General features: G+C 37.6%; 2 protein-coding genes across 3 annotated transcripts; one reads left to right on the top strand and one right to left on the bottom strand.

The window, feature by feature from the left end:
* Positions 1 to 2,332: 2,332 nt before the first annotated feature.
* Positions 2,333 to 20,125, top strand: pmelb (premelanosome protein b). 2 transcript variants are annotated; one of them, XM_087305895.1, is made up of 12 exons: positions 2,333 to 2,419; positions 3,189 to 3,302; positions 6,823 to 6,969; positions 7,051 to 7,182; positions 7,265 to 7,426; positions 12,568 to 12,930; positions 14,213 to 14,407; positions 14,519 to 14,656; positions 14,739 to 14,844; positions 19,111 to 19,316; positions 19,406 to 19,496; positions 19,676 to 20,125. In XM_087305895.1, exons 1-12 carry the CDS (start codon positions 2,365 to 2,367, stop codon positions 19,812 to 19,814), a joined length of 1,848 nt encoding a protein of 615 aa, XP_087162021.1. In that variant the 5' UTR covers positions 2,333 to 2,364; the 3' UTR covers positions 19,815 to 20,125.
* Positions 20,126 to 20,445: 320 nt separating this feature from the next.
* tuba1c (tubulin, alpha 1c) lies at positions 20,446 to 23,959 on the bottom strand. Its single transcript, NM_001105126.3, is given in 4 exon segments — positions 20,446 to 21,630; positions 21,715 to 21,863; positions 21,975 to 22,197; positions 23,835 to 23,959. Coding segments are annotated over 4 exon segments (1,356 nt in total). The 5' UTR covers positions 23,838 to 23,959; the 3' UTR covers positions 20,446 to 20,649.
* Positions 23,960 to 24,768: the final 809 nt, after the last annotated feature.

Below are 24,768 nucleotides of genomic sequence, written 5' to 3' on the forward strand. Positions count from 1 at the left end.
TCTTGATCTGGCTCTGATTCTGTACCAGCCGCATATAGTAAATCTGACACAATTTCCTCTTAGTTTGCATTACACAGCAAAGTTAACACATGCATGCAAGCACCATAACAGTTTTTTTTTTTTTTTTGTATGATGGAAGGGGCGGGGGTCATAAAAATGTTCATAAAAATAGGTGTAAGGTGCATATGACCACTGACCCGGTTAAGAAACAAAGCTTGTCAGATGTCCAGCTCCACTGATATCACATGAAAACACTTTCCAGCTTCATTCCTCATTAGAAGAAGCTCAGCTTGGAAAAGAGCCTGTAATCTTAATGTGACCCTCAAAGTAAAAATAAGCCCAAGATGTCAAATCAACCGTTTGCAGTCTTAAACAAAAGCAGCTTTTATTAATAGCAAAAAAAAAAAAAAAAAAAAACTTGTTGAATTAGGTTATATTTGAGATGAGAATCTTTACGTTTAGGGCTTAAAATGGACTTAATTAGACGGTTATTCAAAGCGTTTTACAAATGATGAGCACTACAAGCGATTGATTAAGATAAATAAACAAAAATACAAATTTATGTAATAATAAATTGTTTGGTTTTTAATATTACACATACACTTTTTTAATTACAAGCTAAAACAAGGAGGAATTAGGAAAAAGCCAATGCACATGTTTAGTAACCTAGGCCTATATGCAGCTAAAATCTCACCGAATATACATTTTCAGGGATTTGTCTTTTTTCCAGGGAGGGTTGGGAAGATTTTTCTTGTTTTTTCTTTCTTTTTTCTCAGTAGTTTGCACGTGAAAGATTGACGTATCTCTGTCATCTGTAAATATTTTTAAGTTTATTTAATTTTTTTCCGGATGGAGATCATTCCACCTGCAAGGAACCATGAACGCGAAGGTTCTGGATTTCCAGTGGTTTGCGCCTACATGTGGTCATACCCGCCTCACTCGTCTGGGATGTAAACAACAGCAAACCCTGGGGGAAAGAATGACTTAAGACTGCAATATTTTTCATTAATTTATTTCAATAGGTCAAACCAGTACTACTGTAAATTGAAATGTTAGACTAATATTTTACTTGCCCGGGAATGTTAAGAACAAACATGAGGTAAGATTTTAGCTCTGGAAATCCTGCTTAAGTTTTCTTCTTAGTGTGTTACAGGTAAGTGTTCATGGACGATTTTTTAGGATCTTGAGTGTTATCAGGGCTTCATTTCAGAGGGATTTGGGAAGATTATTCCACCAAGCAGGGATCAGTGTAATGAGAAGGTTCTGAAAATTGCTTTGTTTTCACCCTCCTGCAGGATGCAGGTAAGACTGGGTTTCAGCTGTCCCTTGAGTGTTTTTAATTGAGCTAACGTTGGTTTTATATTTGGACATTCAGACTTACTGCTTAATAATATAATTTCAGAAAAGTATTCATTGCAAATTCTAAATTTAGTTAAATCATTTTAGCAGCCCTCTAATCCTTCAAAGTACAACATTGTTCACAGTTAATTAAATATTGCTAATGTTGTTTCATACTTACTTGTGATTTCAGTTATAATATTCAAAGTACCATGGTAAACAATGTATGGAGCTGTCACTGAAAGAATGTGCGAATATAAAACTAATTTTACCTCAATTAAAACACCCAAGGTGACAGCTGAAATCCAGTCTTACCTGCATCCTGCAGGAAGATAAAAACAAAACATGTTGCAGAATCTTCTCATTATCTAATCCCTGCTTGGTGGAATATCCAAGCATTCCCAAATCCATCTCAAATGAAGCCCTGATAACACTCAAGATCCTAAAAAATCGTCCATGAACACTTATTTGAGCATTTACTTGATTGTACGGAGGATCAGTTCACAAGCAAGGAACAGTTAGAGAGAAAGTTCTGGAAAACTTGTTTTTTTCTGTGATACAGACAGGCTGCATTTGCTTCTGGAGGGCATGTACTTCTGCAGTTGTGAAAGCTTGATTGCACATGAGGAAAGTACAACAAAAAGAGCATTACAATACATTTCAGTACAAAAAAAATGCATTATCAAGACATTTCTGCAGCTATTAAATACAACCACATCGACAACAGAGATTTAAAAAAATGTTTTGTGCATCTACAAAAGTTTATACATTTTTTATTCCTTTAACTGACAGCTGCGAATTTTAATTTAGTGCAATCAATTCATGTAATTTGCGCAATTATTAATTCATCATAAAATCTTGCTCAGGATTATCAGAGAATATTGCAGGTGTGTGTGTGAGAGAGAGAGAGAGAGAGAGAGAGAGAGAGAATGGTATTAGGTGATGGGAGGAGCCGTTCAGACGTGGCTTTATAAAGAGTCATGCCTGTGGAGCTGAAAGTCTTTAAAGTGCCAACAAAGTGACACAATGAAGCTATTCTCTACAATATTCATATTATCCAGTTTGTCCGGGGGATTAACAAGTAAGTAAACACTGTTTCCTTATTATTTATATAGGTGTATATTAGATTAAAATGATTGAATATCCATGTCTTTGTAGTTTACATCATATTGTTGTGTGTTTGATTATTGGAAAGTTGTTGTGTATTGGCTTATTTGATATTTAACTACATTGAAAATAGTTTTGGACATCATTAAAGTCAAAAGAAAAAAGTTAAGCATTAATAGTGTTGCTGGAGGATATTTCAGTGCCTCGGCTTGATAGTTCTGTGTGGATGAATGGTCATTTAGTTTAAACCTGCCCATCTACAATTCCTTAAATTCCCTAGGGGCAGATTTAATACGGCATGACCACATCCTGATCTCCTCGACCTGCTCATATTAGCTTATAATCAAAACGTCTTACAAGTTTTTTTTTTAATGAATGTCTCTAAGTGCATTACTTTTGTTATAGCTTAATAAAAATAATGAGCAATAATGGTTTTGTCTTGCACAGCACTATCCGTTTATAGGTTTCAGTAGCATTGCATTCAAATGTTGAGTTATGCTAGCTTATGCGCTTTATTCAGAGAGCAAGCCATCTTTCATATGGTCTTTAATGAAGCCAAAAATCTGATCCCCCATACAGCTGACCGTCACATGCACAGGATTTAGATCTGCTCTCATGCCCCGCCTCTCACTCGCTCCACCAACCAATCAAAGACTTTCATCTTGTGACTGAGCGAGTGTTTCAGTGCACTTTCTCTATAGTTGACCTCATAGTGATTTTCTGATTATGCTTCTATACTTAAGGACAAGCTGACCGAAGCAACTCCAATTCCCGATTCAATCAGTATCAGACACTGAATACAAAGCGGTTCCCAGTTTGGAATGATGGAGACCCACGCTACAAAACCAGCTGGATGGGTAAGACCAAATTACTTATTCATTCATTCAATTTCCTTCGGCTTAGTCTCTATTTCAGAGGTTCACCACTGCAGAATGAACTGCCATCTGTTAAAGCATATGTTCTACTCAGCGGGTGTCCTTCCATCCGCAACCCAGTATTGGGAAACACCCATACACACTCATTCACATACACTCATACACTATGGCCAATTTAGTTTATTCAATTCACTTATAGCGCATGTCTCTGGACTGTGGGGGAAACCAAAGCACCTGGAGAAAACCCACATGAACAAGGGAAGAACATGCAAACTTTACACAGAAATGCCAACTGACCCAGAGGGGACTAGAACCAGCGACCTTCTTGCTGTAAGGTGAAGGTGATAGCCAATGAGCCACCGCACTGCCCCAGTTTATTTAATAAGAAGGAAAAAGAAACGTCTTGTCTAAACTGTACACTTGCATCAACATAAAAATACAATGCATGTGTTACAACTGTTGCTTTTTGTTCATTTCTAGTAGCATTTCTGGAGCTGAAATAGTAGAGAAAGTTGTTAACAAGCTCAAACTAAAACAGTGTTTCTCAACTGGCGGGTCGCGGGAACATTTTCAGTGGGTCGCGGAGCGTGTGGTAAAAACAACAACAAAAGTTTAATTTTTTACTTATTTTGACTTTTATTTTGACTTTTCACGTTAGAGCATGAAACCTTCTAAATTAAAATGACATTTAGAAACCAGACAACATGTTTTATTACTGTTTAGTTCATGGCAACTGAACCTTTCCTTACCCTAACCACTGTTTACAGTGTTTGTCGTTTTTACTTTGTAATATTTCTATTTTTTGATACATTTTGTTAAATGACAGCAATAAAATATTGTTTATTTGTAAGCCTTGGTGATGTTCTTATGATTTATCTGTCACTACTTGTGTATGTTAACAAATAAATACAAACTAATTATAATTCCTAAAATTGTATTATAGTTCCTAAAAATTTGGGTAGCGGCTTGATGACCATGTAAATATGTGGGTCCCATGGCCAAACCAGTTGAGAACCCCTGAACTAAAAGGTTTGATTCCTCATGTTGATTTACATGAGCAAAAGTTATAGGACTGACAGATAATTGTGGTTTTATGCTTACCTGATTTCACCAAACAGGACATGTTCTTGAATTAACATCTATGTTGACTCTGGAACAACATTTCAATCAGCCAATCAGAATTAAGGGATACGTTTACAGTTTATGTGGTTGAGGCTTACAGTTAGATTTATGCATTTCTACATGATTATTATTCAACTATTATTAGGGGTAGGGAATTGGTATGCATTACATTTTAGAACAGAAATGTCATTCCAGATTCAACAGAGATGTTATTCCAGGATCGCATTGTACTTTGCACAATCATGACGTGTGTGGTTTTATCAGAGTTTCTTGAAAAGGTTTAAAACAAAATTTTAGACCTTAAAAGGTCTTAAATTTACTGAAATATTGTGTTGTGTGTCTTAAATCATTTTAAACAGGTCTTACATTTTCCTCTATCCAAGTAAAGCTACCCAATCGGGCTGACATTCATCTAATCTCCAACAATCCATCCTGAAATCAAGAAAAGAAAACTAAAAACAATTACACTGTTCCTAATGATAATTACAGAACAATATATCCCTCTACTTTATCTTCCATTCATACAAAAAACTATTTACAGAAATAAAGGGGAGTATATGTAATAATATTTATAATTAGGCATAAAACTTAAGGTTTTATAACAGACACACATTTTGAAACGCAGGTTGAATAGAAGTTATACTCGATCAAATTTGACCAAAAGCCAACTAATATATAGTTTTGATTATTTAAGTAATTGCCTGCATAATAAATATACTTTTAACCATGTTAAACATATCATTTAAAAAATAAATAAATACAGTTGAAGGCAGAATTATTAGCCCCCCTGAATTATCAGCCCCTTGTTTATTTTTTTAACAGAGAACACATTTCTAAACATAATAGTTTTTATAACTCATCTCCAATAACTGATTTATTTTATCTTTGCCATGATGACAGTAAATAATATCTGACTAGAAAACTTTCAAGACACTTCTACACAGCTTAAAGTGACATTTAAAGGCTTAACTAGGTTAATTAGGTTAACTAGGTAGGTTAGGGTAATTAGGCAAGTTATTGTATGACGATGGTTTGTTCTGTAGACTATTGGGGGGGAAAATTAGCTTAAAGGGGCTAACAATTTTTACCTTAAAATGGCTTTTAAAAAATATAAAACTGCTTTTATTCTAGCCAAAATAAAACAAATAAGACTTTCTCCAGACGAAAAAATATTAATAGACATACTGTGAAAATGTCCTTGCTCTGTTAAGCATTATTTGGGAAATATTTGGAAAAGAAAAAAAAAAATCAAAGGGGGGCTAATAATTCTGATTTCAACTGTATATATGTGTGTGTGCGTGTGTCCAGAAAGTCATTAAAATCAATTCTGAACAGAAAGGTTTTACCCTGGGATGTAAAATTGGAGATAGAGTCCACCTAACAAATATCTAACGGCAGGGAATTCCATAACTGTGGTGCTATGCAGCTAAAAGCCCTCCCACCAAATGATAACTATATATATATATATATATATATATATATATATATATATATATATATATATATATATATATATATATGGAAAAAATGCAACTATAACTTCCGTTTTGAAAGTATGTCACTAAGAAATAATTACATTAGAATTACATTGTAAGTACGTCTAAATGCGTCTGCATACGTCTTAAATTTAATTGATAATGGTCTTAAAAGGGTCTTAAAAAGTCTTAAATTTGACTTGATGAAACCCTGTTTATCATGACAGCCATAATCACACTCGTGAATATTTCTCAATATGAATCGTTATACAGTATGTCCCCCTGAACCACAAAACCGGTCATAAGTGTTGATGTTGATTTCAAATGGAGATTTATACAACACATGAAAGCTGAATATATATAAGCGTTTGTTAATAAATATGTTTGTTAGTATAGGACAATATTTAGCTGAGATATAATTATTTGAAATCAGGAATCTGAAGGTTCAAAGAAATCTGAATATTGAGTAAATCTCTTTTTTAAAACTTACTATTTGTAGTGCTTAGCAATGCACATTACTAATCAAATCAAAATCTTCATCACTTAAAAGAAATATCTCTTAATTTGACCCCTGCATTGTATTTTTGGCAGATGTCCATATTTTATTTTCACTTAATCCATAATAAAGTTTTACATGTACATAATGCTTTTATTTATTTTAGTAAAACATAAATAAGTTGAATACAAATGCTGAAGACCACTGGCTATAGCTAATAATAAATACACAGTACATTTATTAAAGGAAGTTTCACATTCATAATATGACGGTCTTTATTAAAGTGAAATTTCTGGAACAGTACTATTTTTAGTGGACCCAAAATGATTTTTCAGTGGCATCACGGCAAAAATCCTCTTTTAGGACTCCTATTTTTAATAGCACATATGCATAATGTGCATTTCTACAGGTGGCCAGCTGAAGTTTGATGTGGGAAATGATGCTCCTACCTTGACCGGTGCAAAAATCAGCTTCACCATTGACATCGTGTTCCCTCATAACCAGAAGGTCCTGCCTGATGGACAAGTTGTTTGGGCAAAAAACTGCACCATCAATGGTATTTTCTCTATGATCCTAATCTCAGACTATTTACAAAGCACAATTTCATCTTAATAATATGGAAACTTTTCTAATTTAGGCACACAGTTTCACGAAGGCGAGCCCGTGTATCCTGAGGAAAACTCATGGAACGCTGTGTCTCCAAATGCTCATCTCTTTTCCAGACAGGGAGACAAGCCACCTCCATATGTGTTTGTATGGAAAACCTGGGGTAAGGAAAGCAACTGCTGTACTGCAAGGTGCACTTTTACACCTGGTGTATTCACTTCAGCATCTCCTCTTGCGTTTGACAGGCAAATACTGGCAGGTTTGCGACGGTCCTTCCTCTTCGCTGACCATCGACACTGATGATGTTCCTCTGGGCTCTTATATAATGGATGTTGTCATCTATCACTACAGGCAAAAAGACAGATTCATCCCCATTGGATTTGCATCCACACAGTTCTCGATCATTGGTGAGTCTAACTCAAATGTTGGCATCAAGCAAAAGTTAAAGGGCAAATATGTACGATCTTTTCATTAAAATATAAATAAGCAATTTTAACTAGTGACAACGGGCCTTGTGTTGTGTGTTCACGCTAATGATGTCACAAACACTCGATTTCCGGTTTGGTTTTAGAAAACAGGGAAACAGCATGCTTTTTTGATATGCTGTGTGTTTTATTAGACTGCACTGAGCAACATTATAACAGAACCCTAAAATGTGTGTACTTTGGTAAAACAGGGTGACCATGAAATCACTAGGAAGAACTGGAAGTGTTGTATTGTGGAATAATAAAAGCTCTGCTGCTTTTATTCCACATCACACTCATCTCTCATCAGCAGTTGCTCAGCGTTTTGCTTTCCCTTCGCCATCTTTTAGCCTTAAGGCCCGTGCACACCAAGATGTTTTTTGCTCACGTTGTCCGTCGACGTTTAACGCCTCGTAACTAAATAAAGGGCGTCAATGTGAACGTGCACACCAACGCCTAAAACGCCAGGCGCAAAATCGTCATTTTAAAAAAAAAAGCCTCATGCTCGTTTTTTTGTTGGCGTCAAAACCTTCTCCACCAATCAGACCAGCATTTTTGTTCACGTGCACGAAGCTGCTGAAGTTACAGTAAACAGCACTTGGAGGCGCTCAAGCGCAAAACTATCAAAGCGAGCGCACATTGAATAAGATGCCCAGAGGCCATATGAACGTAGAGCTGCTTATTGCTCTGTGAACAATAATCATTTCTTCATCGCTAGAGCTGGAGCTGCTGCTTGAACCATCTATGCTTGTTCGAGTCACCAGTAACTTTATTGACCTTATTCTAAAATGCGGAAGTGCGCCTGTTTTCGCGATTGTCTTAGAACTTCCGTTTCAGTCGCCTATGGGAGAAATGACAAGGAATAATAAACGGCAAAAAACGGTCAAACTACTTGCTCTACAAACAAATGTTTGCATGACTATACAGACCAAGTAGAATAATATAACAAGGAAATATCAGTTTGCAACATCAAACAGCGAAACGAGCAGTTTTTAATGTCTAAAAATGAATGGAAGTGAATGAGACCGGAAGTCTCGTGCCAAAAAGATTCAAATGGCAGCGCCCGCTCGTCTACTGAGAATAAGGTCAATAAACAAACGTGTGAACTTCCTCTCCTCCTCTTCTTCTCTGTTATAAGTGGATGTCAGAAGCTTAAAATTGTGCAGCACCATCTAACGTCAAAAGAGTGATTTAGCATAGTCTTCAGCTTGACGCCAGTGAAAAGCGCTTGGATTTGAACACTGAAAAACGCCTCGTAAATCGCTGATGATAAACGCAAACTTAAAACGTCCCGGTTTGTAGGAGCCTTTACTCTACTTCTTACTGCCGTAATAATAAGTGTTAAATACTTCAAATTCAAGTTCAGTTATTTATAGAGCACATTTAAAAACAGTCACAAGACTGACCATAGTGCTGTACATAAGACAAGGTAAAAATAAAAAGACAGAATATAAAAACAGAAATAAGGCAAGAGAAACGTCTGTAAAAATGTCAAATGTAGCAGTAGAAAGGACTATTAAAATAATCTTAAAAAGCCAAGCTAAAAAGTTACTTTTAAAGAAGTGATTTAAAAATAGATAATGATGAAGTGTTCAATACTTTAGCTCAGGTGTGTCCAAACCTTTTACATTCTGTGTGATTCCTACAGAAATCATGTTCATGGATGAGCGAAAGCAACTTGGTCTTGGAGGGCCGGTGTCCTGAAGAGTTTAGCTCCAACCTTCATCGTCCACCAATCCTAATACACTTGAACCAGCTATTCAAGCTTTTACCAGATGTACTAGAAACTCCCTGGCAGGTGTATTGAAGCTAGTTGGAGCTAAACGCACAGAAGCAGGACACCGGCCCTCCAGGACTGAGTTTAAATACCCTTTCTTTAGCTTATCTATGAACACGATTTCTGCAGGAGTCTAGTAGGATGTAATGAAGACCACAACTCTCATGAGTCCACACTCAGCCATGGCTTCACCATACTATACACCATACCTTTGTTTGTTGTGAATATGGTTTGGCTATGAATATGAATATGGCTTCACCATACTATTCACCATACCTTTGTTTGTTGTGAATATGGTCCCTGTAGTGGTGAAAATTACACACTGTGCCTTTAAGATGGTCTTTTTGTTTCTTATTGTGGTGTACAGCTATGGAAATTTTAGAGATCATTCAGTATCTCTGGATTAAAATATATAGTTTTTTTGTTTATTTTATTATAACAATTACTGATGTCATTCCCAATATTAAAATAAATTTAGCCTTTACAGATTTAAATTTCTTCTTTTTTTTGCAAATGTTATTTTTTTCCTTTTAGCTATTTACCCGAATGAAACTAACAAACGTTGATCAGAAGTAAATTAAGGGTGAGACTTGATTGTCAGTGAGGAATTGATTAGATGGTTGTGGTTTGCCATGGACCCTTTTTTTTACATGTTTTTTTTCAGTAGCAGAAGTCGTCATAGGTGAGTAAACTTGGAGCGCAGTGAATCGGCGAGTACAACAAATAATTCTTTTACAGTTTCATGTCATTCATTAATTGTGTTTTTGGCTGAGTTTATTAATCAGGGGTCGCCACAGTGGAATGAACCGCCAGCGTATCCAGTATATGTTTGATGCAGCGTATGCCCTTCCAGCCGAAACCCAACACTGGAAAACATCCATACACACTAATTCACACACATACACTACGGCCAATTTAGCTTATTCAATTCACCTATAGCGCAAGTCTTTGGACTGTAGGGGAAATCAGAATACCTGGAGGAAACCCATGCCAACACTGGGAGAACATGCAAACTCCACACAGAAACGCCAACTGACCCAGCCGGGGTTTGAACCAGCAACCTTCTTGATGTAAGGCGACAGTGCTAACTACTGAGCAAAAGTGCTGCCCTAAATAGAAGATGATTAATTCTATTAATTTTAATGACTTCTATTATATTTCCCTGTTGTTTCTAATTTGATTGAGTGTTTATGTGTGTTTATACTTACACTTATACACACACATCTTGAACCACAGTTATTAGCAATAAAGCAAGCAACATCTTGTTTTCAGGCAAAAAGAATTGAGGTAATGGTGTGGCCCGCTCAGTGCCCTTGCCATAACCCAAGTGAAAACTTGGTGGTGACATAATACATTTATTTTATTAAGCAAAACCCAAAACTACAATCGGTCGCAAACAAGAAGGTCGCTGGTTCGAGCCTCAGCTTGGCCAGTTGGCATTTCTGTATGTAGTTTGCATGTTCTCCTCGTGTTGGCGTGGCGTTGTCCTCTGGGTGCTCCATTTTCCCCCACCAGTCCAAAGACATGTGCTATACGTGAATGGAATAAACTAAATCAGTATGTTTGGATGTTTTTCAGTACTGGGTTGCGGCTGGAAGAGCATCCTCTGTGTAAAACATATAATGGATAAGTTGGTAGTTCATTCCGTTGTGGCGACCCTTGATGAATAAAGGGAGTAAGCTGAAGGAGAATTAATGACTGACACCGCAAAACTGACAGAATCTGTGGGATGCAGTTTGTTCATTATTGACTGAAATACCTGTTTCTGGGTGACAAAAGTTTTTTGATTTGACTCAACAAGTTTTAAAAATAATGCATCTACAACTAAATATTAGTTCTGTAATTTGCCAACGTACCCAGCCGGGGCTCAAACCGGCGACCATCTTGGTGTGAGGCGATTGTGCTACCCACTGCGCCACCGTGCCGCAACAATCCCATTTGCTAAAATAATGAAACAAAAATGCCACAATTGTTTTATTAGGACTTTCAGAAAAAAAAAACTGGTGTGAGACTGATAACGGCAGCCGGAAGAAAGAACAATGTCAAATTTACTCTCATAAATTTCCTCATAGACGCTGCATTAGAAACATCTTACACAGCGGTAATTTATTCTTTCTAATTTGACACAATGATATAATACATACATAATTACATAACAATACTTTTTTCCCCCTTTTCCCCTTTTAATTTATTTAAATAGTCAAAAAAACATACATTCATTAATCAACATAACTAACAACACAACATATATACAAACATAGTGCTTTAACATTGTGTACATATAAACAAAGATAAAAAATGAAGACAACATCAGTACAATACTAGCAAAACCTGACAGCATCAGCATCATTTAGTCCACTTACAATTCCATGTAGCTTTGGAAGTAATTTATGAAAGCACATCAGTGAACTTGGACCTGGAACCATTTAAATTAAGTCCAGACTAGGGAAATGCAACACATCGTTGGCCCACTGTTTAACAGAAGGGGGAAATGATAGTTTCCAATTGATTAAAATCAAGTAAAAGCAATGCAGCCCAATTCACTTTTTGACAAATTGTTATTTTTTTCTTATACAATACCAAAGACAGAAGTTAAGGAATTTGCATCAACGTCTTTACAAAATATTCTAAAAACATTTTGACTAAAATTCAGATAATCTGGGACATAACCAAAACATATGGGCTAATGTAGCAGGGGGCTGCTTGCATCTTGTACAGATGGCGTCAACAGAGGACTACATCGTTGCCAGCTTGAACTTGGAAAGACGAAGTCTATGTACCACTTTAAATTGAATAAGGCTATGTCTAGCACAAACAGACGATCTATAGATTCTATATATAGCCTCATTCCAGTCCTCGTCTGTCAATGTAAAGTGTTATAAACATGCAAAGTGTTATGAACTTTCATGTATTTAAGATAATGATGACCATTAAATGCTTCATAACAGTCTTGCGAAAAGGGTCCTTTGGTTAATCTCATGTGGTTGGCAAGTCCCACTCTCACACAAGAAACAAGAGTTGTCTCTTGTTTTTATTAAAGATTATGAAGGCATATAACTTCAATGAAATATGTTCATTTTTTATTTAATAGCCAGTGTTATGGGTTTTCACTACGTGTTTTTTCTGCATTTTGGCTATTAATTTAGATGACAACACATGTAGATTGCCATCTACTGGTCTGTCGCATAGTGAAAACTTTAGCTGTTTAAATGGTAATCGTGCAAAAAGCAGCAAAGAATTTAGTACACAATTTCTTGTAAGCATACCCTGAGTGACATTATACTTTATTTCATCCCTTTATTTCTAGACCAGATTCCCTTTGCGGTTTCTCTGACTCAGGTAAACGACAAAGACCAAGGTGATCACAAATTCGTCCAGAACAGAGCAGTGGCCTTCAGCATCACCCTTCACGACCCCAGTGAGTACTTGAGCAAATCTGACGTGACTTTCAACTGGAACTTCGGGGATGGCAGTGGCACTGTAATATCCAGGGAATCCACCGTCACACACACTTACATTGCATCTGGGGTCTTCAAGCCGCAAGTCGTCGTACAGGCAGCTATTCCAGATCCGTCTTGTTCAGGTCCACCGAATCCTCCAGTTGAAGGATCCACTGCCAACACCTTCACCTCTGAGAGCCCCAAACACCCCAGCGAACACCTCGCTACAGGTGCACTGCATGCTTTCACTCTTTACACTGCTGGACAAAGTATGCAAATGATATATCTTTAACTACAATTTACTACTATATATATTTAAATATTAAAAGGAAATGTTCTGATCAATGAACTTGTAGTCTGATGTCCTACAAATAGAACTTGCCCACCCTTATGAAAATGAATCATGCTTTTATTATAGTACATGTGTATTAAGTATGTTTTCTTGATGAATGGATTACTATCCTCTGTTTTATTATGAACACTAGGGATGCACTGAATTTTTGGCCGAAGAAATTATTAGCCAATTATCACCTGAAAGAGAAAAATAGCTGAAATTATAAGCTAAAATGTCTGTGTAGCAGTGTTTTGTGAGCTGGTTGGTTTCAGTCTCTCTCCAGCCGTTGTCACTGCACTGTGTAAAGTGGTTTCACAGTGGACACGGAAAGCAGTGCGCTATGAAATCCATTCATTTCAATGGCTTGCATCACGCAAGGGTGGTTTATTGCTGTGCAAGGACCAAAGACAAGAGAAACAGAGCATGTTATGGATGAGCTTATGTATGCTAATTTAAAATAGCATAATATTCTACTATGAGTATATTCTGCTCATGTACATTTATACTTCACTACGTATGATCTGCGCATGCTCACCGAAAAAATCCACTCAAATAATACCTCGGAAGGACTTTTTTTACGTAGTTTACTTATTGCTGCCTCTTGCAGTAGCACTACTTTGCTGTCAATAACATTTTTCTGTCAATAAAATGTGGTTATTTCATTGGTTATTAATGTTATCATGTAAAAAGTCTTATGAAATTATTGCATTTTTGACTTCATTTTTCAGCCAAATGCATCTGGAAGTTTAGGTTTTGGCCTAAAGTTTTTTATTTTTATTTCAGTGCATCTCTAATGAATAGCACAGTGAAACTATGGTTAGTGGAGCAAAATCATAATGAATTTGTGGTTTAACTACAATGGTTTAACTACATTCATTTTGTAAAAAAGAAATAAATCGGTTTGGGCTCAGTATAATGTTATGTAAATGTATAAACCCTCAACTGCTCTGCTTTTTACAGCAGATTTAGACCTCATTGTAGTGTATAGGCTAAATATAAGTATCATTTACAATAAACATTACTAACATTTAGCATTTCTTGCAATTCTGACGTTGTCTGAAAGTCATCCGCAAGATTTCATAGTCAGAATTATGAGGGGAAAAAGTCAGTTTCCATTTTTATTCTTGGATATTCCAGCTAAAGTAAAAGTGTTGATCGTTTACTTCATGATTCAACAGATCATCCTACCAGACATTTTTCAGCACCCTTTGTGAAATCCACACCTGTATCTGCAATGAAAACTGTTCCACCTGCACCTACAAATGGAGATCCATCAAAATCCAGCCTTGAGAGGCAGGTTGTTGATCTTGTACCTGAATTTAAGATGTCTGAAACACTGAATACTGTGACAAACACACCACTGAAGGCAACTGGTAAGTTATTATTCTTTATTCTTATTTTTTCAATAGAGATATTTCATCAAATGTAATAATATAAACAAAACAGTTTTTATAAATATAAAAAATTATTTTCCAAATCATCAGCCACAGACATGGTGATGGTGGAGGATGAGTCTATTGAAAACCAAGCCCATGTGTCGATAATAAAGCGTCAGGCCCCAAACATAAACGGCTGTGTGATTTACCGATATGGATCCTTCTCAACTGATATCGAGATTATCGGTGAGCCTCCTCTCTTTGTCAGCTCATGTTTATTTGCGTTACGCTATCGGCCTTGAAGAATGATGTATGTTTGTTTGTTCAGAGGGCATTGAGAGTGTGCAGATCGTCCAGGTGGCTGTAGCTGATGGCTTTCTGCTAACAGAGATGGAGCAGAATGCTGTGGATTTCACCGTTTCTTGCCAAGGAAGGTGAGATCTCCGAAAACATGCACAAAATATACACTGAGAAAAAGAAAATCTTCTTTCAAGAGTTCACACTTAGCTTATGATTGATAATAAAGCGTATATGGCATGCTGCCCGGGGGGAGAACCCTTAGCTCAGGATATCCTCGAGCCAGGGGCTCCCTCCAGTTTGAAGGGCGAGAGGGGAGTTTGAGCTCAGGTAAGTCTTGAGACTCCCCTGCTTGTGAACGTGCTAAGATATAATTGGCTGAGAAGAGTCGGCTGAGAAGAGTTTGCTGTTATGGAGTAGTCAATTTACTGGTGTATGTCTTTGGATGGTGGGAGGAAATTGATAAACCTGGGGAAAACCCATGCGAGCAGGGGGAGAACAAGCAAACTCTGCACAGAAACACAGACGGGCATGGTAAGGGACAGAACCAGTTGCATTCTTGCTTTAAGGTGACAGTGCTAACCTCTGGGCCGCTGTGCCGCCCAATCAGAAGTAGGGGTGGATGGAGGGATTCTTCAAGACGAAGATGACTGGAATGGAAAACTCTGGTTATTTATAGTGTCTCGGTATTCATCTGATTGGTGCAGTATACGGAGCTGATACAATACTGTGTTCAGTTATAAGCACGTGATCTTCTCTAGTTTTTTGTTTGTGCTTTTTAAGTCAGTATCCAAAAATTTTAATTACATGTATGCCCAAAACTTTAATATCGCATTAAAAATTTGCAAATAAAGCAGTGTTTACATCCAGGGAGTCAAAAAGAACAAAATCGTCACTTGCTGATAAACTGGCGCCAAATATCAAAATTTCAAGAGGAGCATTTGATATGATGACTGATCGTGGCTGGTCTCTCATCTGCAATCATTATTAAACCAGATTAGATTATTGCAAACTCACTATAAATAGCCCGTCTTGCCTTGTTCCCTTATCTTTGTTTTTGAAGAGTCCCCCATCCACCCCATCTCCCCCTTTTCCTCCCTTACCAAGGAGAGCTATCGAGAACTACCTGATCTCGGACCCACTTACATTCTTATGGACTAGGCGGGAGCCCTGGGCTCAATTATCCTCAACCTCAGGGTTCCCTCACGGGACAGAATGACGGACCTGGTATAATATCAAGCAATATCTAAGGCCCAATCCTAATTCAACCTCTTAGGCCTTAGCCCTTCCCCTTACCCCTACCACTTGTTTTGTGCGTCACACCAAGGGGTAGGGGTGTCCCAATTCTCTTTAGCTTGAAGGCGTAGGGCTAAGGGGAAGGGGTGAATAGACCTTCAAACAAAGATTTTTCAGGACTACACTCAAAACCAAGGGGTAAGAAAATTTCCCAGAATACACCTGCCACAACAGCAGTATTGCTGAACCCAGAAGAAAGGAAATCCTTAAATAAGTATTTTTAGTCATTATTAAGTATTTTTACAACCAACAAATACATGTTTTAATATATTCATAACCGCGTTCGTGTTTTACTGTCATGCTTTAAAAAAAAAAAAAAAACCCGCTAAATTTCGCAATCTATAATCCATTATAATAACTCCTGTATAGTAGTCCCACAACATTCTGACACTCGATGGCACTCGGATACCCTGTCTGCTATAATGTAATAAATGTTATACAAAGTATAATGTTGTTTTCGTGTGTTTACACAGATGAATATGGCCACTGTGTAAATACACAGTACAGTTACGGTCTTATTGCCACTTTAGATCATTATAATAACATAATATATGCCTTCAGTGATTTCCTGAAGATAAACACCAAAAAATAGCACAACTGGAATAACTAGAGCAGTCGCGATCGTCTGATCTCATTTGAAGCATGAGATCGCGATGACATATGATGACGTGTGCAGGTACTGTAGTGCTGTCCCAATTCTTAGGGGTAAATTTTGAAGCCCTTCCTCGTAACAGTCAGTTATAAGGGCTAAGGGGAAGGGGTAAGGGTAAAAAATAGAGTTGGGATTGGGCCTAAGTGTGAACTGTTGAAATTAAATAAATGACTTGCGCCTCAGAAGACAATGCAGACACGCAATGAATGCGTGGTGGCATTTGAAGGCATGAGACTTGGAGCAGAGACGCTCTTGGAGAATTGATGCTCTTTACAATTCTGTAGGTCATTAATAATATAAAGACACTAATAGATTTTGAAATGACCAAAACAACATTTTAGATGTTTCACAATGTGCTCAGCCTGCTGGTTTGTCCATTCACACATATTTTCATTGTCACATAATCTCTTATAACAAAATCACATGAAAAACGTTTATCCTACTCAGTTCTGCGCATACACTTTTTATGCACATTTTCAAAATGTATGCTCATCTTGACATTTCCGTCAACCATTTTTTATGTGCAAATCCAAAATGCGCATAAAAATAGGCGGATAGAAACACAGCTAATGAGTTCACCCAGAAATTAAAATTCTGTGTAATTACTCTTGTGTCATTCCAATTCCCTGAGACCTTTATTCGTCTTCTGAACACAAATTAAGATATTTTAGATGAAATCCGAGTGCTCCCTCATCCTCCAAAGACCGCAACAGTCCCGAGACATTAAAAGTCCAACAAAGAAACAAAAACATGTCAAAACATTTAATGTGACTACAGTGGTTCAACTTTAATAAGGCGAAAATCCAAGTAAACATGCACCTTGACCTGAGACGGAAGGCATTGGCAATTAAAGTCGTTTTTACAGGTTTTTTGGCACACAAAAGTGTTCTTGGAACTTTTGGATGATTCCATTTGAACCAATGAAGTCACATGAATGATTTTGATTGTTTTAGTTTCTTTTTTGGACTCTTGTTGTCTATAAAGCGTCAGAGAGCTCTCAGATTTCATCTAAAATATCTGAAGATCTGTGAGTAATTAATAACAGAATTTTCATTTTTCCATGAACTGACCCTTTAACTAAGTTTTAAAAAAGTAAACATTTTTGTTGAGTAGGTTTTACTTGATTATTTTAGGTAACAAAATAAGCGTCTAACTATCAGTTCTTATACTTATAAAGAGTTTGTGAATTTAGAGGAGAGATTTCTGAAGGGTCTGTCTTTTGCGCAGAATACAATCTAATAATGTACTGACAGATCGGCACGGTGGCTCTAGTTAGCACTGTCGCCTCGCAGCAAGAAGGTTGCTGGTTCGAGTCCTGGCTGGGTTAATTGGCATTTCTGTGTGAAGTTTGCATGTTCTCCCCATGTTTGCATGGGTTTTCTCTGGGTGCTCCAGTTTCCCCCACAGTCTTAAGAGATGGGCTATAGGTGAATTGAATAAGCTAAATTGGCCGTAGTGCATGGCTGTGAATGCAAGAGTGTTTATGGGTGTTTTTTCCAGTGCTGGGTTGCGGCTGGAAGATACATATGCTGGATAAGGTGGCAGTTCATTCTGCTGTGACGACCCCTGATGAATAAAGGGACTAAGCTGAAGGAAAATTAATGAATGAATGAACACACCGACACAAATGCTATGAAGCACATAACTGAGTATAGACAGCTCAATCCTTGATGCGCAGCACAATGATAGTAGCAGTCAAGTTTTGTTTTGTATGTGTCATTTTAGGTAGAAAATGATTGCTAAATGTCATAAAACAAGTTACTACAACACATAACAAAACAAATAAACAAGTACTAAAAAACTGTGTAAATACAACTACAAAACAGTGAAAAAAGCTACATTATATCATAGATTTTACATCATTTCTTCAAAACAATCATTGTAACCATAAACAATTACAATGAAAATACACCTACAAGTTAATTTCTCAAAAATAATAATATACAATTTAGAATTTCTTCATATTCTATCATACTTTTTAGAGCTAAATTATATAACATCAGGGTGCATGTAGGGTCTTAATAAGTCTTAAATCTCAAAAGCTCAATTTTAGGCCTTAAAAAGTCTTAAATCTACTGAAACATTGTGTTGTAGGTCTTAAAGCTTTTTTAAAAGGTCTGAATTTTCCTTTGTTCATGTATAGCTACCCATTTGGCCTTTAACACCCATACAATCACCAACAATCCCAATATTAATGTAATATTTTACTATTTATTTAAATATAACATATCTTTACTTTCCTCACTACTGGGATATTCAGAAAAAAAATTCTTAGCATTTAGCCCTGTGCAAGTCAAAAATTTCATTCATAATAGTCTTAAAATTGTCTTAAAGTCTTAAATTTAACATGAAACCTGCGTAAATTAGCATTTGTTTTTGTGTAGTATTTACTTCACAGACTCACTTTAAGCAATATATTAATGAATTGTAGAATTCATGAGCCTTGTCTTTTTAGCATCCCCACTGAAGTGTGCACTATAGTGTCGGATGCTGACTGTCATGCACCAGTTATGACCATCTGCAATGCCGTGAGCCCATCTTCAGATTGCCAACTCATCCTTCGTCATTTCTTCAATGACTCTGGAACCTTCTGCATTAATGTGTCCATGGCGAATGACGTCAGTATGGCTGTCACAAATGCCAGGGTTAACATAAACATAGGTAAGTTATTTACTGTTGCAACATCATGCTTGGCAATCCAAAATTAGAGAAGGCTTTTAGAGTTATTGTGCCATTATATCATTCAGCAGGTTCCAGGTTGACATCTGCAGGTGCCGCGGCCCTGTTGTTGGGGATCTTGACTGTCGTATCAGCAATGGCTGCTGTAGCTTTTGCGTATAAGTGAGTCATTTTAAAGCATCCACTGATTTATTCAGTTGGCATTAATTATTTGTGAAGTATTATGAATTATTCAAGCAATGCTTTTCGGGTTTCCCCTTCCCCTAATCATTAAGCGAATTTGTGTGAACATTAACATGGTTGGAAAACACTGACTGGCCTTGATTTTTCAACCTTTCTAGGCGTCTTAAAGGGTACCAAAGGCTGACTGAGGATCCAGTAGCATGCCAATCCAATGATTCCGGCGTGTGCTCAATGCCAGCGCTTTTCTGGAGCCTGATGAACCACCAGACGGTGGATCAGAAAAAAGGAGTAGTGTGAATTTTACTTTCGATGATGAAAAAATGTAGGTAGCATTGGCACTATTTTGAATAGCATTAAGAAATTTGAACCTTTTGTACCACTTTTCAATCTTTAATGTTTGAATTGGATTTTGTATTATTTTTGTACACACATTTGACCCCAAATTGTTTTTTTTTCTACCAAAAACTGTTAGTAAGTACAGCGTTCATACTTTAAACTTGAATTTAGAAAGGAAACTTTGGGCCAACAAAGCTTATTTGGTAAAGGACTTCTGGAACCCCATGCATTCATTTTTAACACTACTGAATAAAATATCACAAAAGCTGCTATTACTTTCTGGCATCATTATCTTAGATAATTAGCTGTTTACTATCCTGTTAAGTCCTTTTTGATATCATGACCTGCTTTCCTTCATTTGTGTGACCAAACTATTGCTGTTACTCACTTGCACCTCCCTAAAAACCTAGAATGGCCTTAATACCGACCACTGAGTGACTACTAATCTACTTTTCCTTCATCCCAAGTGGTTGGAAGCCAAACCTGCCAAAGGTTAGTAAGCAGATTACTTATCTTCAATGCCCAGAATGTCTTAAAACCAAAAGCTTATGTTAACATGTACAAGAAAGATTTTTAAAGAACTGCACATGGACAGATTGTAGCACATCACCATCAATTTATTCCAAATTTGGCAAGCAAATTCCACAAATAATAAGCATACTGGCCATAACAACACAACAACTGATCAAGAATGTGTCTCTAACATTTAGGAGTAGACTTTACACTTGATACCTCATGTTTATCGTGTGTAAATTAGCGGTCTACTGTGTTCAGTTTTAGACATTTAGTGAATATTTTAGTACTCCTCGCCCTCTTCCTCTCCCTCACCCTCGATGGAGTCGACACCAACCTCCTCATAATCTTTCTCCAGGGCAGCCATGTCCTCTCTGGCCTCAGAGAACTCGCCCTCCTCCATACCCTCACCCACGTACCAGTGCACAAAGGCGCGCTTGGCGTACATCAGATCAAACTTATGATCCAGACGAGCCCAGGCCTCAGCAATAGCTGTGGTGTTGCTCAGCATGCACACGGCCCTCTGCACTTTAGCCAGATCACCACCTGGAACCACAGTGGGAGGCTGGTAGTTGATGCCAACCTTGAAACCAGTGGGACACCAGTCCACAAACTGGATGGTGCGCTTGGTCTTGATGGTGGCGATTGCGGCGTTCACATCTTTGGGCACCACGTCACCACGGTACAGCAGACAGCAGGCCATGTACTTGCCGTGACGTGGGTCGCATTTGACCATCTGATTGGCCGGCTCGAAGCAAGCATTGGTGATTTCAGCCACAGAGAGCTGCTCATGGTAAGCCTTCTCTGCGGAGATCACTGGGGCATAGGTAGCCAGAGGGAAGTGGATACGAGGATAGGGCACCAAGTTGGTCTGGAACTCAGTGAGATCCACATTGAGGGCACCATCAAACCTAAGGGAGGCTGTGATGGAGGACACAATCTGACTGATCAGCCTGTTGAGGTTGGTGTAAGTAGGGCGCTCAATGTCAAGGTTTCTACGGCAGATATCATAAATGGCCTCATTGTCTACCATAAAGGCACAGTCAGAGTGCTCTAGGGTGGTGTGGGTGGTCAGGATGGAGTTGTAAGGCTCTACCACAGCGGTGGAGACCTGAGGAGCGGGGTAGATGGAGAACTCAAGCTTGGACTTCTTGCCGTAGTCGACAGACAGACGCTCCATCAGCAGAGAGGTGAAGCCAGAACCGGTGCCACCACCAAAGCTGTGGAAGACCAGGAAACCCTGGAGACCTGTGCACTGGTCAGCCTAAAAACAAACCAATTGGTTAATATCACAGTATAACATTTAATTAATTTAAAGTTTAAAGTTTCTTTATTAAAAACTACCTACCAGTTTGCGAATCCTGTCCAGCACCAGGTCAATGATTTCCTTTCCAATAGTGTAGTGACCACGGGCATAGTTATTAGCAGCATCTTCCTTTCCTGTTATGAGCTGCTCAGGGTGGAACAGCTGACGGTATGTCCCAGTGCGCACCTCATCTGCACAGATGGGTCATGAAGACATGTTATCAAACTAATCACACAAATTAATAAATTACTAATAAAATAACACAAAATCATCCATTTTAAAATTTAACCACGTGATCTCACCAATGACAGTGGGCTCCAGGTCTACAAAGACAGCCCTGGGGACGTGTTTTCCAGCTCCGGTCTCACTGAAGAAGGTGTTGAAGGAGTCATCGCCACCTCCGATGGTTTTGTCGCTGGGCATCTGCCCGTCCGGCTGGATGCCATGCTCAAGACAATACAGTTCCCAGCAGGCATTGCCGATCTGAACTCCAGCCTGACCAACGTGGATAGAGATGCACTCACGCTGTGAAAAAAGAAATAGGGAAGAAAGTCTGTTATTATAGTTAATACCATAATCATGACAGTTTTGCTGGTTCTGAAAAAGTGCCAAAGCATCCTTCAATACAAGCGTCATTGTGGTAAAACAATAGACACCTCTTCTCTCCATCAGAAATGCACCATAAATGCAGTGTAATCTCTTCCTTAATTATATTTGCCTTATGAACAGACACATAAAATGGTAAAACACCATTAAAAAAGACTTGATGGTTACCAAAGGAAGAACAAAGAAAGCAGTCAGTTCTCTTTATTCAAAGGGAATGAGGCAGCAGAATGGGAACAAGGCAAATGCCCCACCCACATAGAACAGGCTTGCCAAACCGTGCCTCTGAGAGAGAACAATAAAAACCTTGGAGGAAATCTACCTATTCCCATTTTTATGTAATATTGACAGTCCACGTAAGATGGTGGATTTCAATAAGGAGGAATTTATATTTCATCGAATTTTTTAGAAGCAGAAACGGATGTACTTAATGACAATTTAAAGGGAGATTACATGTGGGATCAATGTGTCTTTTTGAATGAACATTTCTTACATTTTAATATATGGTCATACATATTTTAAATATTTTATTGCAATTGCCCTGATAATAAAACGAAGGCAGATCACAGAAATGTAATTACAATAATTCCAGAAAATAAAGAAATGCTTTAAGCATTTAATGTAAAATCTCATAGGGCATAATAACAGCTGTGGAATAGGAATACAAGAATAGAAATGCAGTCATCTACTGCACAGGCCAGACATGAGCTTCTGCAGACAGCTGCAGTCCCCACCCAGTTTACTCCTCATGCGGATGGGAGGAGGGGTGGATGCAAATTTCAAGAAAATTCTGTCAATTTGTGTTGACAAAAGAGCTTGCAACCCAAAAAAATGGGGAGGAAATGTAAATCTTTGTGCATTTTTAAGATCTAATTTAAGTCCCATTTGCAAATTATAAAGCTATATATATTTTATTTAACATAAATAAAAATTATCAAAATAAAAAGACAATGCATTATTACATTCTAAAATGTTTCAAATGCACACTGGTTTTGATTATCACTGTAATGCATTTCTCGAACATTCCGCTTCACGTAAGATAGAGATGCACCCTTGAGACAGGTGCATTGCGTACACTTAGCCTATATAGCTATTTTGTGAAAAACAAAAAGGGTCTATGCATCCTTTAATAATAAAAAAATACTCATTATCATGTCATTAATAATGACACTTGGCAAACAGCTAAAAATGTCAAGCATATTCTGCATCACCGTTATGAGCGAATGAATGAATGAATGGCTGAATGGATGGATGAATGCAATCTGCTGTGGCTTGCGAAGGCATTTAAAAGCCAAATGCATGATGAATAACAGACTTTCGTTCTAGCACTCATGATTGCATGCAAAAAAAAAAAAAAAAGGTAATGAATCTCTGCGCGGCGTCACATCGTCGCAATGTCGCGAGCCTCGCCTCCATTTTAAGCAAAGGGCGCGCGCTGAATGACAAAGACAAGCAGCTTTGAAAAACACCAGACGAGGATTAAATGACACGCACACTTACAGACGCGAATGCTTTGGCCCGACGTTATATGAAGTGAAAGGGAAAATATGTGCACTCACCATTATTCTGGAAGGGATGGAGCGATGAGACGGATGTCAGGAGGCAGGAGGAAAATTCTATATTGTCGGGAGTAACTGTGAACCCACTGTCCAAGATTGAGGCAGTCTGTGTGGAGGATGAAGGGGAGGAGCCAAAGCCAGCGTGACGTCCAACGAGGAAGGAGGATTAGAGCGATGTAAATCAGTGCAGTGCACACCTGATATTCCTTTACTCGCTTGTGTGCCTTTAGATATTCATGATAAGATGTGCTTCAGACTGAAAGCTGTTGTCGTCCTTTAGGTTTGTAAATGATTCCTTTCATGCAAGCTATCAAAACACACGGTATTATGGTGACGCGTTATAAGAATGTTTGGTTTAATCATCGTTATTTTGCTTTATTATTAATTTAATTTAATGTTGTATAGTGTGAGAGAGGTTTTAACTTTATATATATATATATATATATATATATATATATATATATATATATATATATATATATATATATATATATAGAAGGCATCAAATTTCTTTATCTAAAATTTCTAATCATTTACACACCTGATATTCCTTTACTCGCTTGTGTGCTTTTGATATTCATGATAAGATGTGCTTCAGACTGAAAGCTGTTGTCGTCTTTAGGTTTGTAAATTATTCATCTTCAATGCCTCCTTCATCTTACTCCAGACATGCTCAATAATGTTCATGTCTGGTGACTGGGCTGGCCAATACTGGAGCACTAAATTCTCATGGGCATCTGATGTGAAGTTATGAAATAAGAGCCTTTTAATGTTCTGCAATTTATGTTCTGTAATTTGATCATTTTAATAAGCAGTTACAAGCAGATAATATAAGATTCATGTTTAAAATCAACTGTCAAATCGATTGCTGAAAGAACAAATATCACATTACTGTAGAAAATACACAAAGGAATTATATTTTTAATCTCTTTTT

This window comes from Danio rerio, chromosome 23 (genome assembly GCF_052040795.2).
Source record: "Danio rerio strain M-AB ecotype USA chromosome 23, GRCz13ab, whole genome shotgun sequence".
NCBI lineage: Eukaryota > Metazoa > Chordata > Actinopteri > Cypriniformes > Danionidae > Danio > Danio rerio.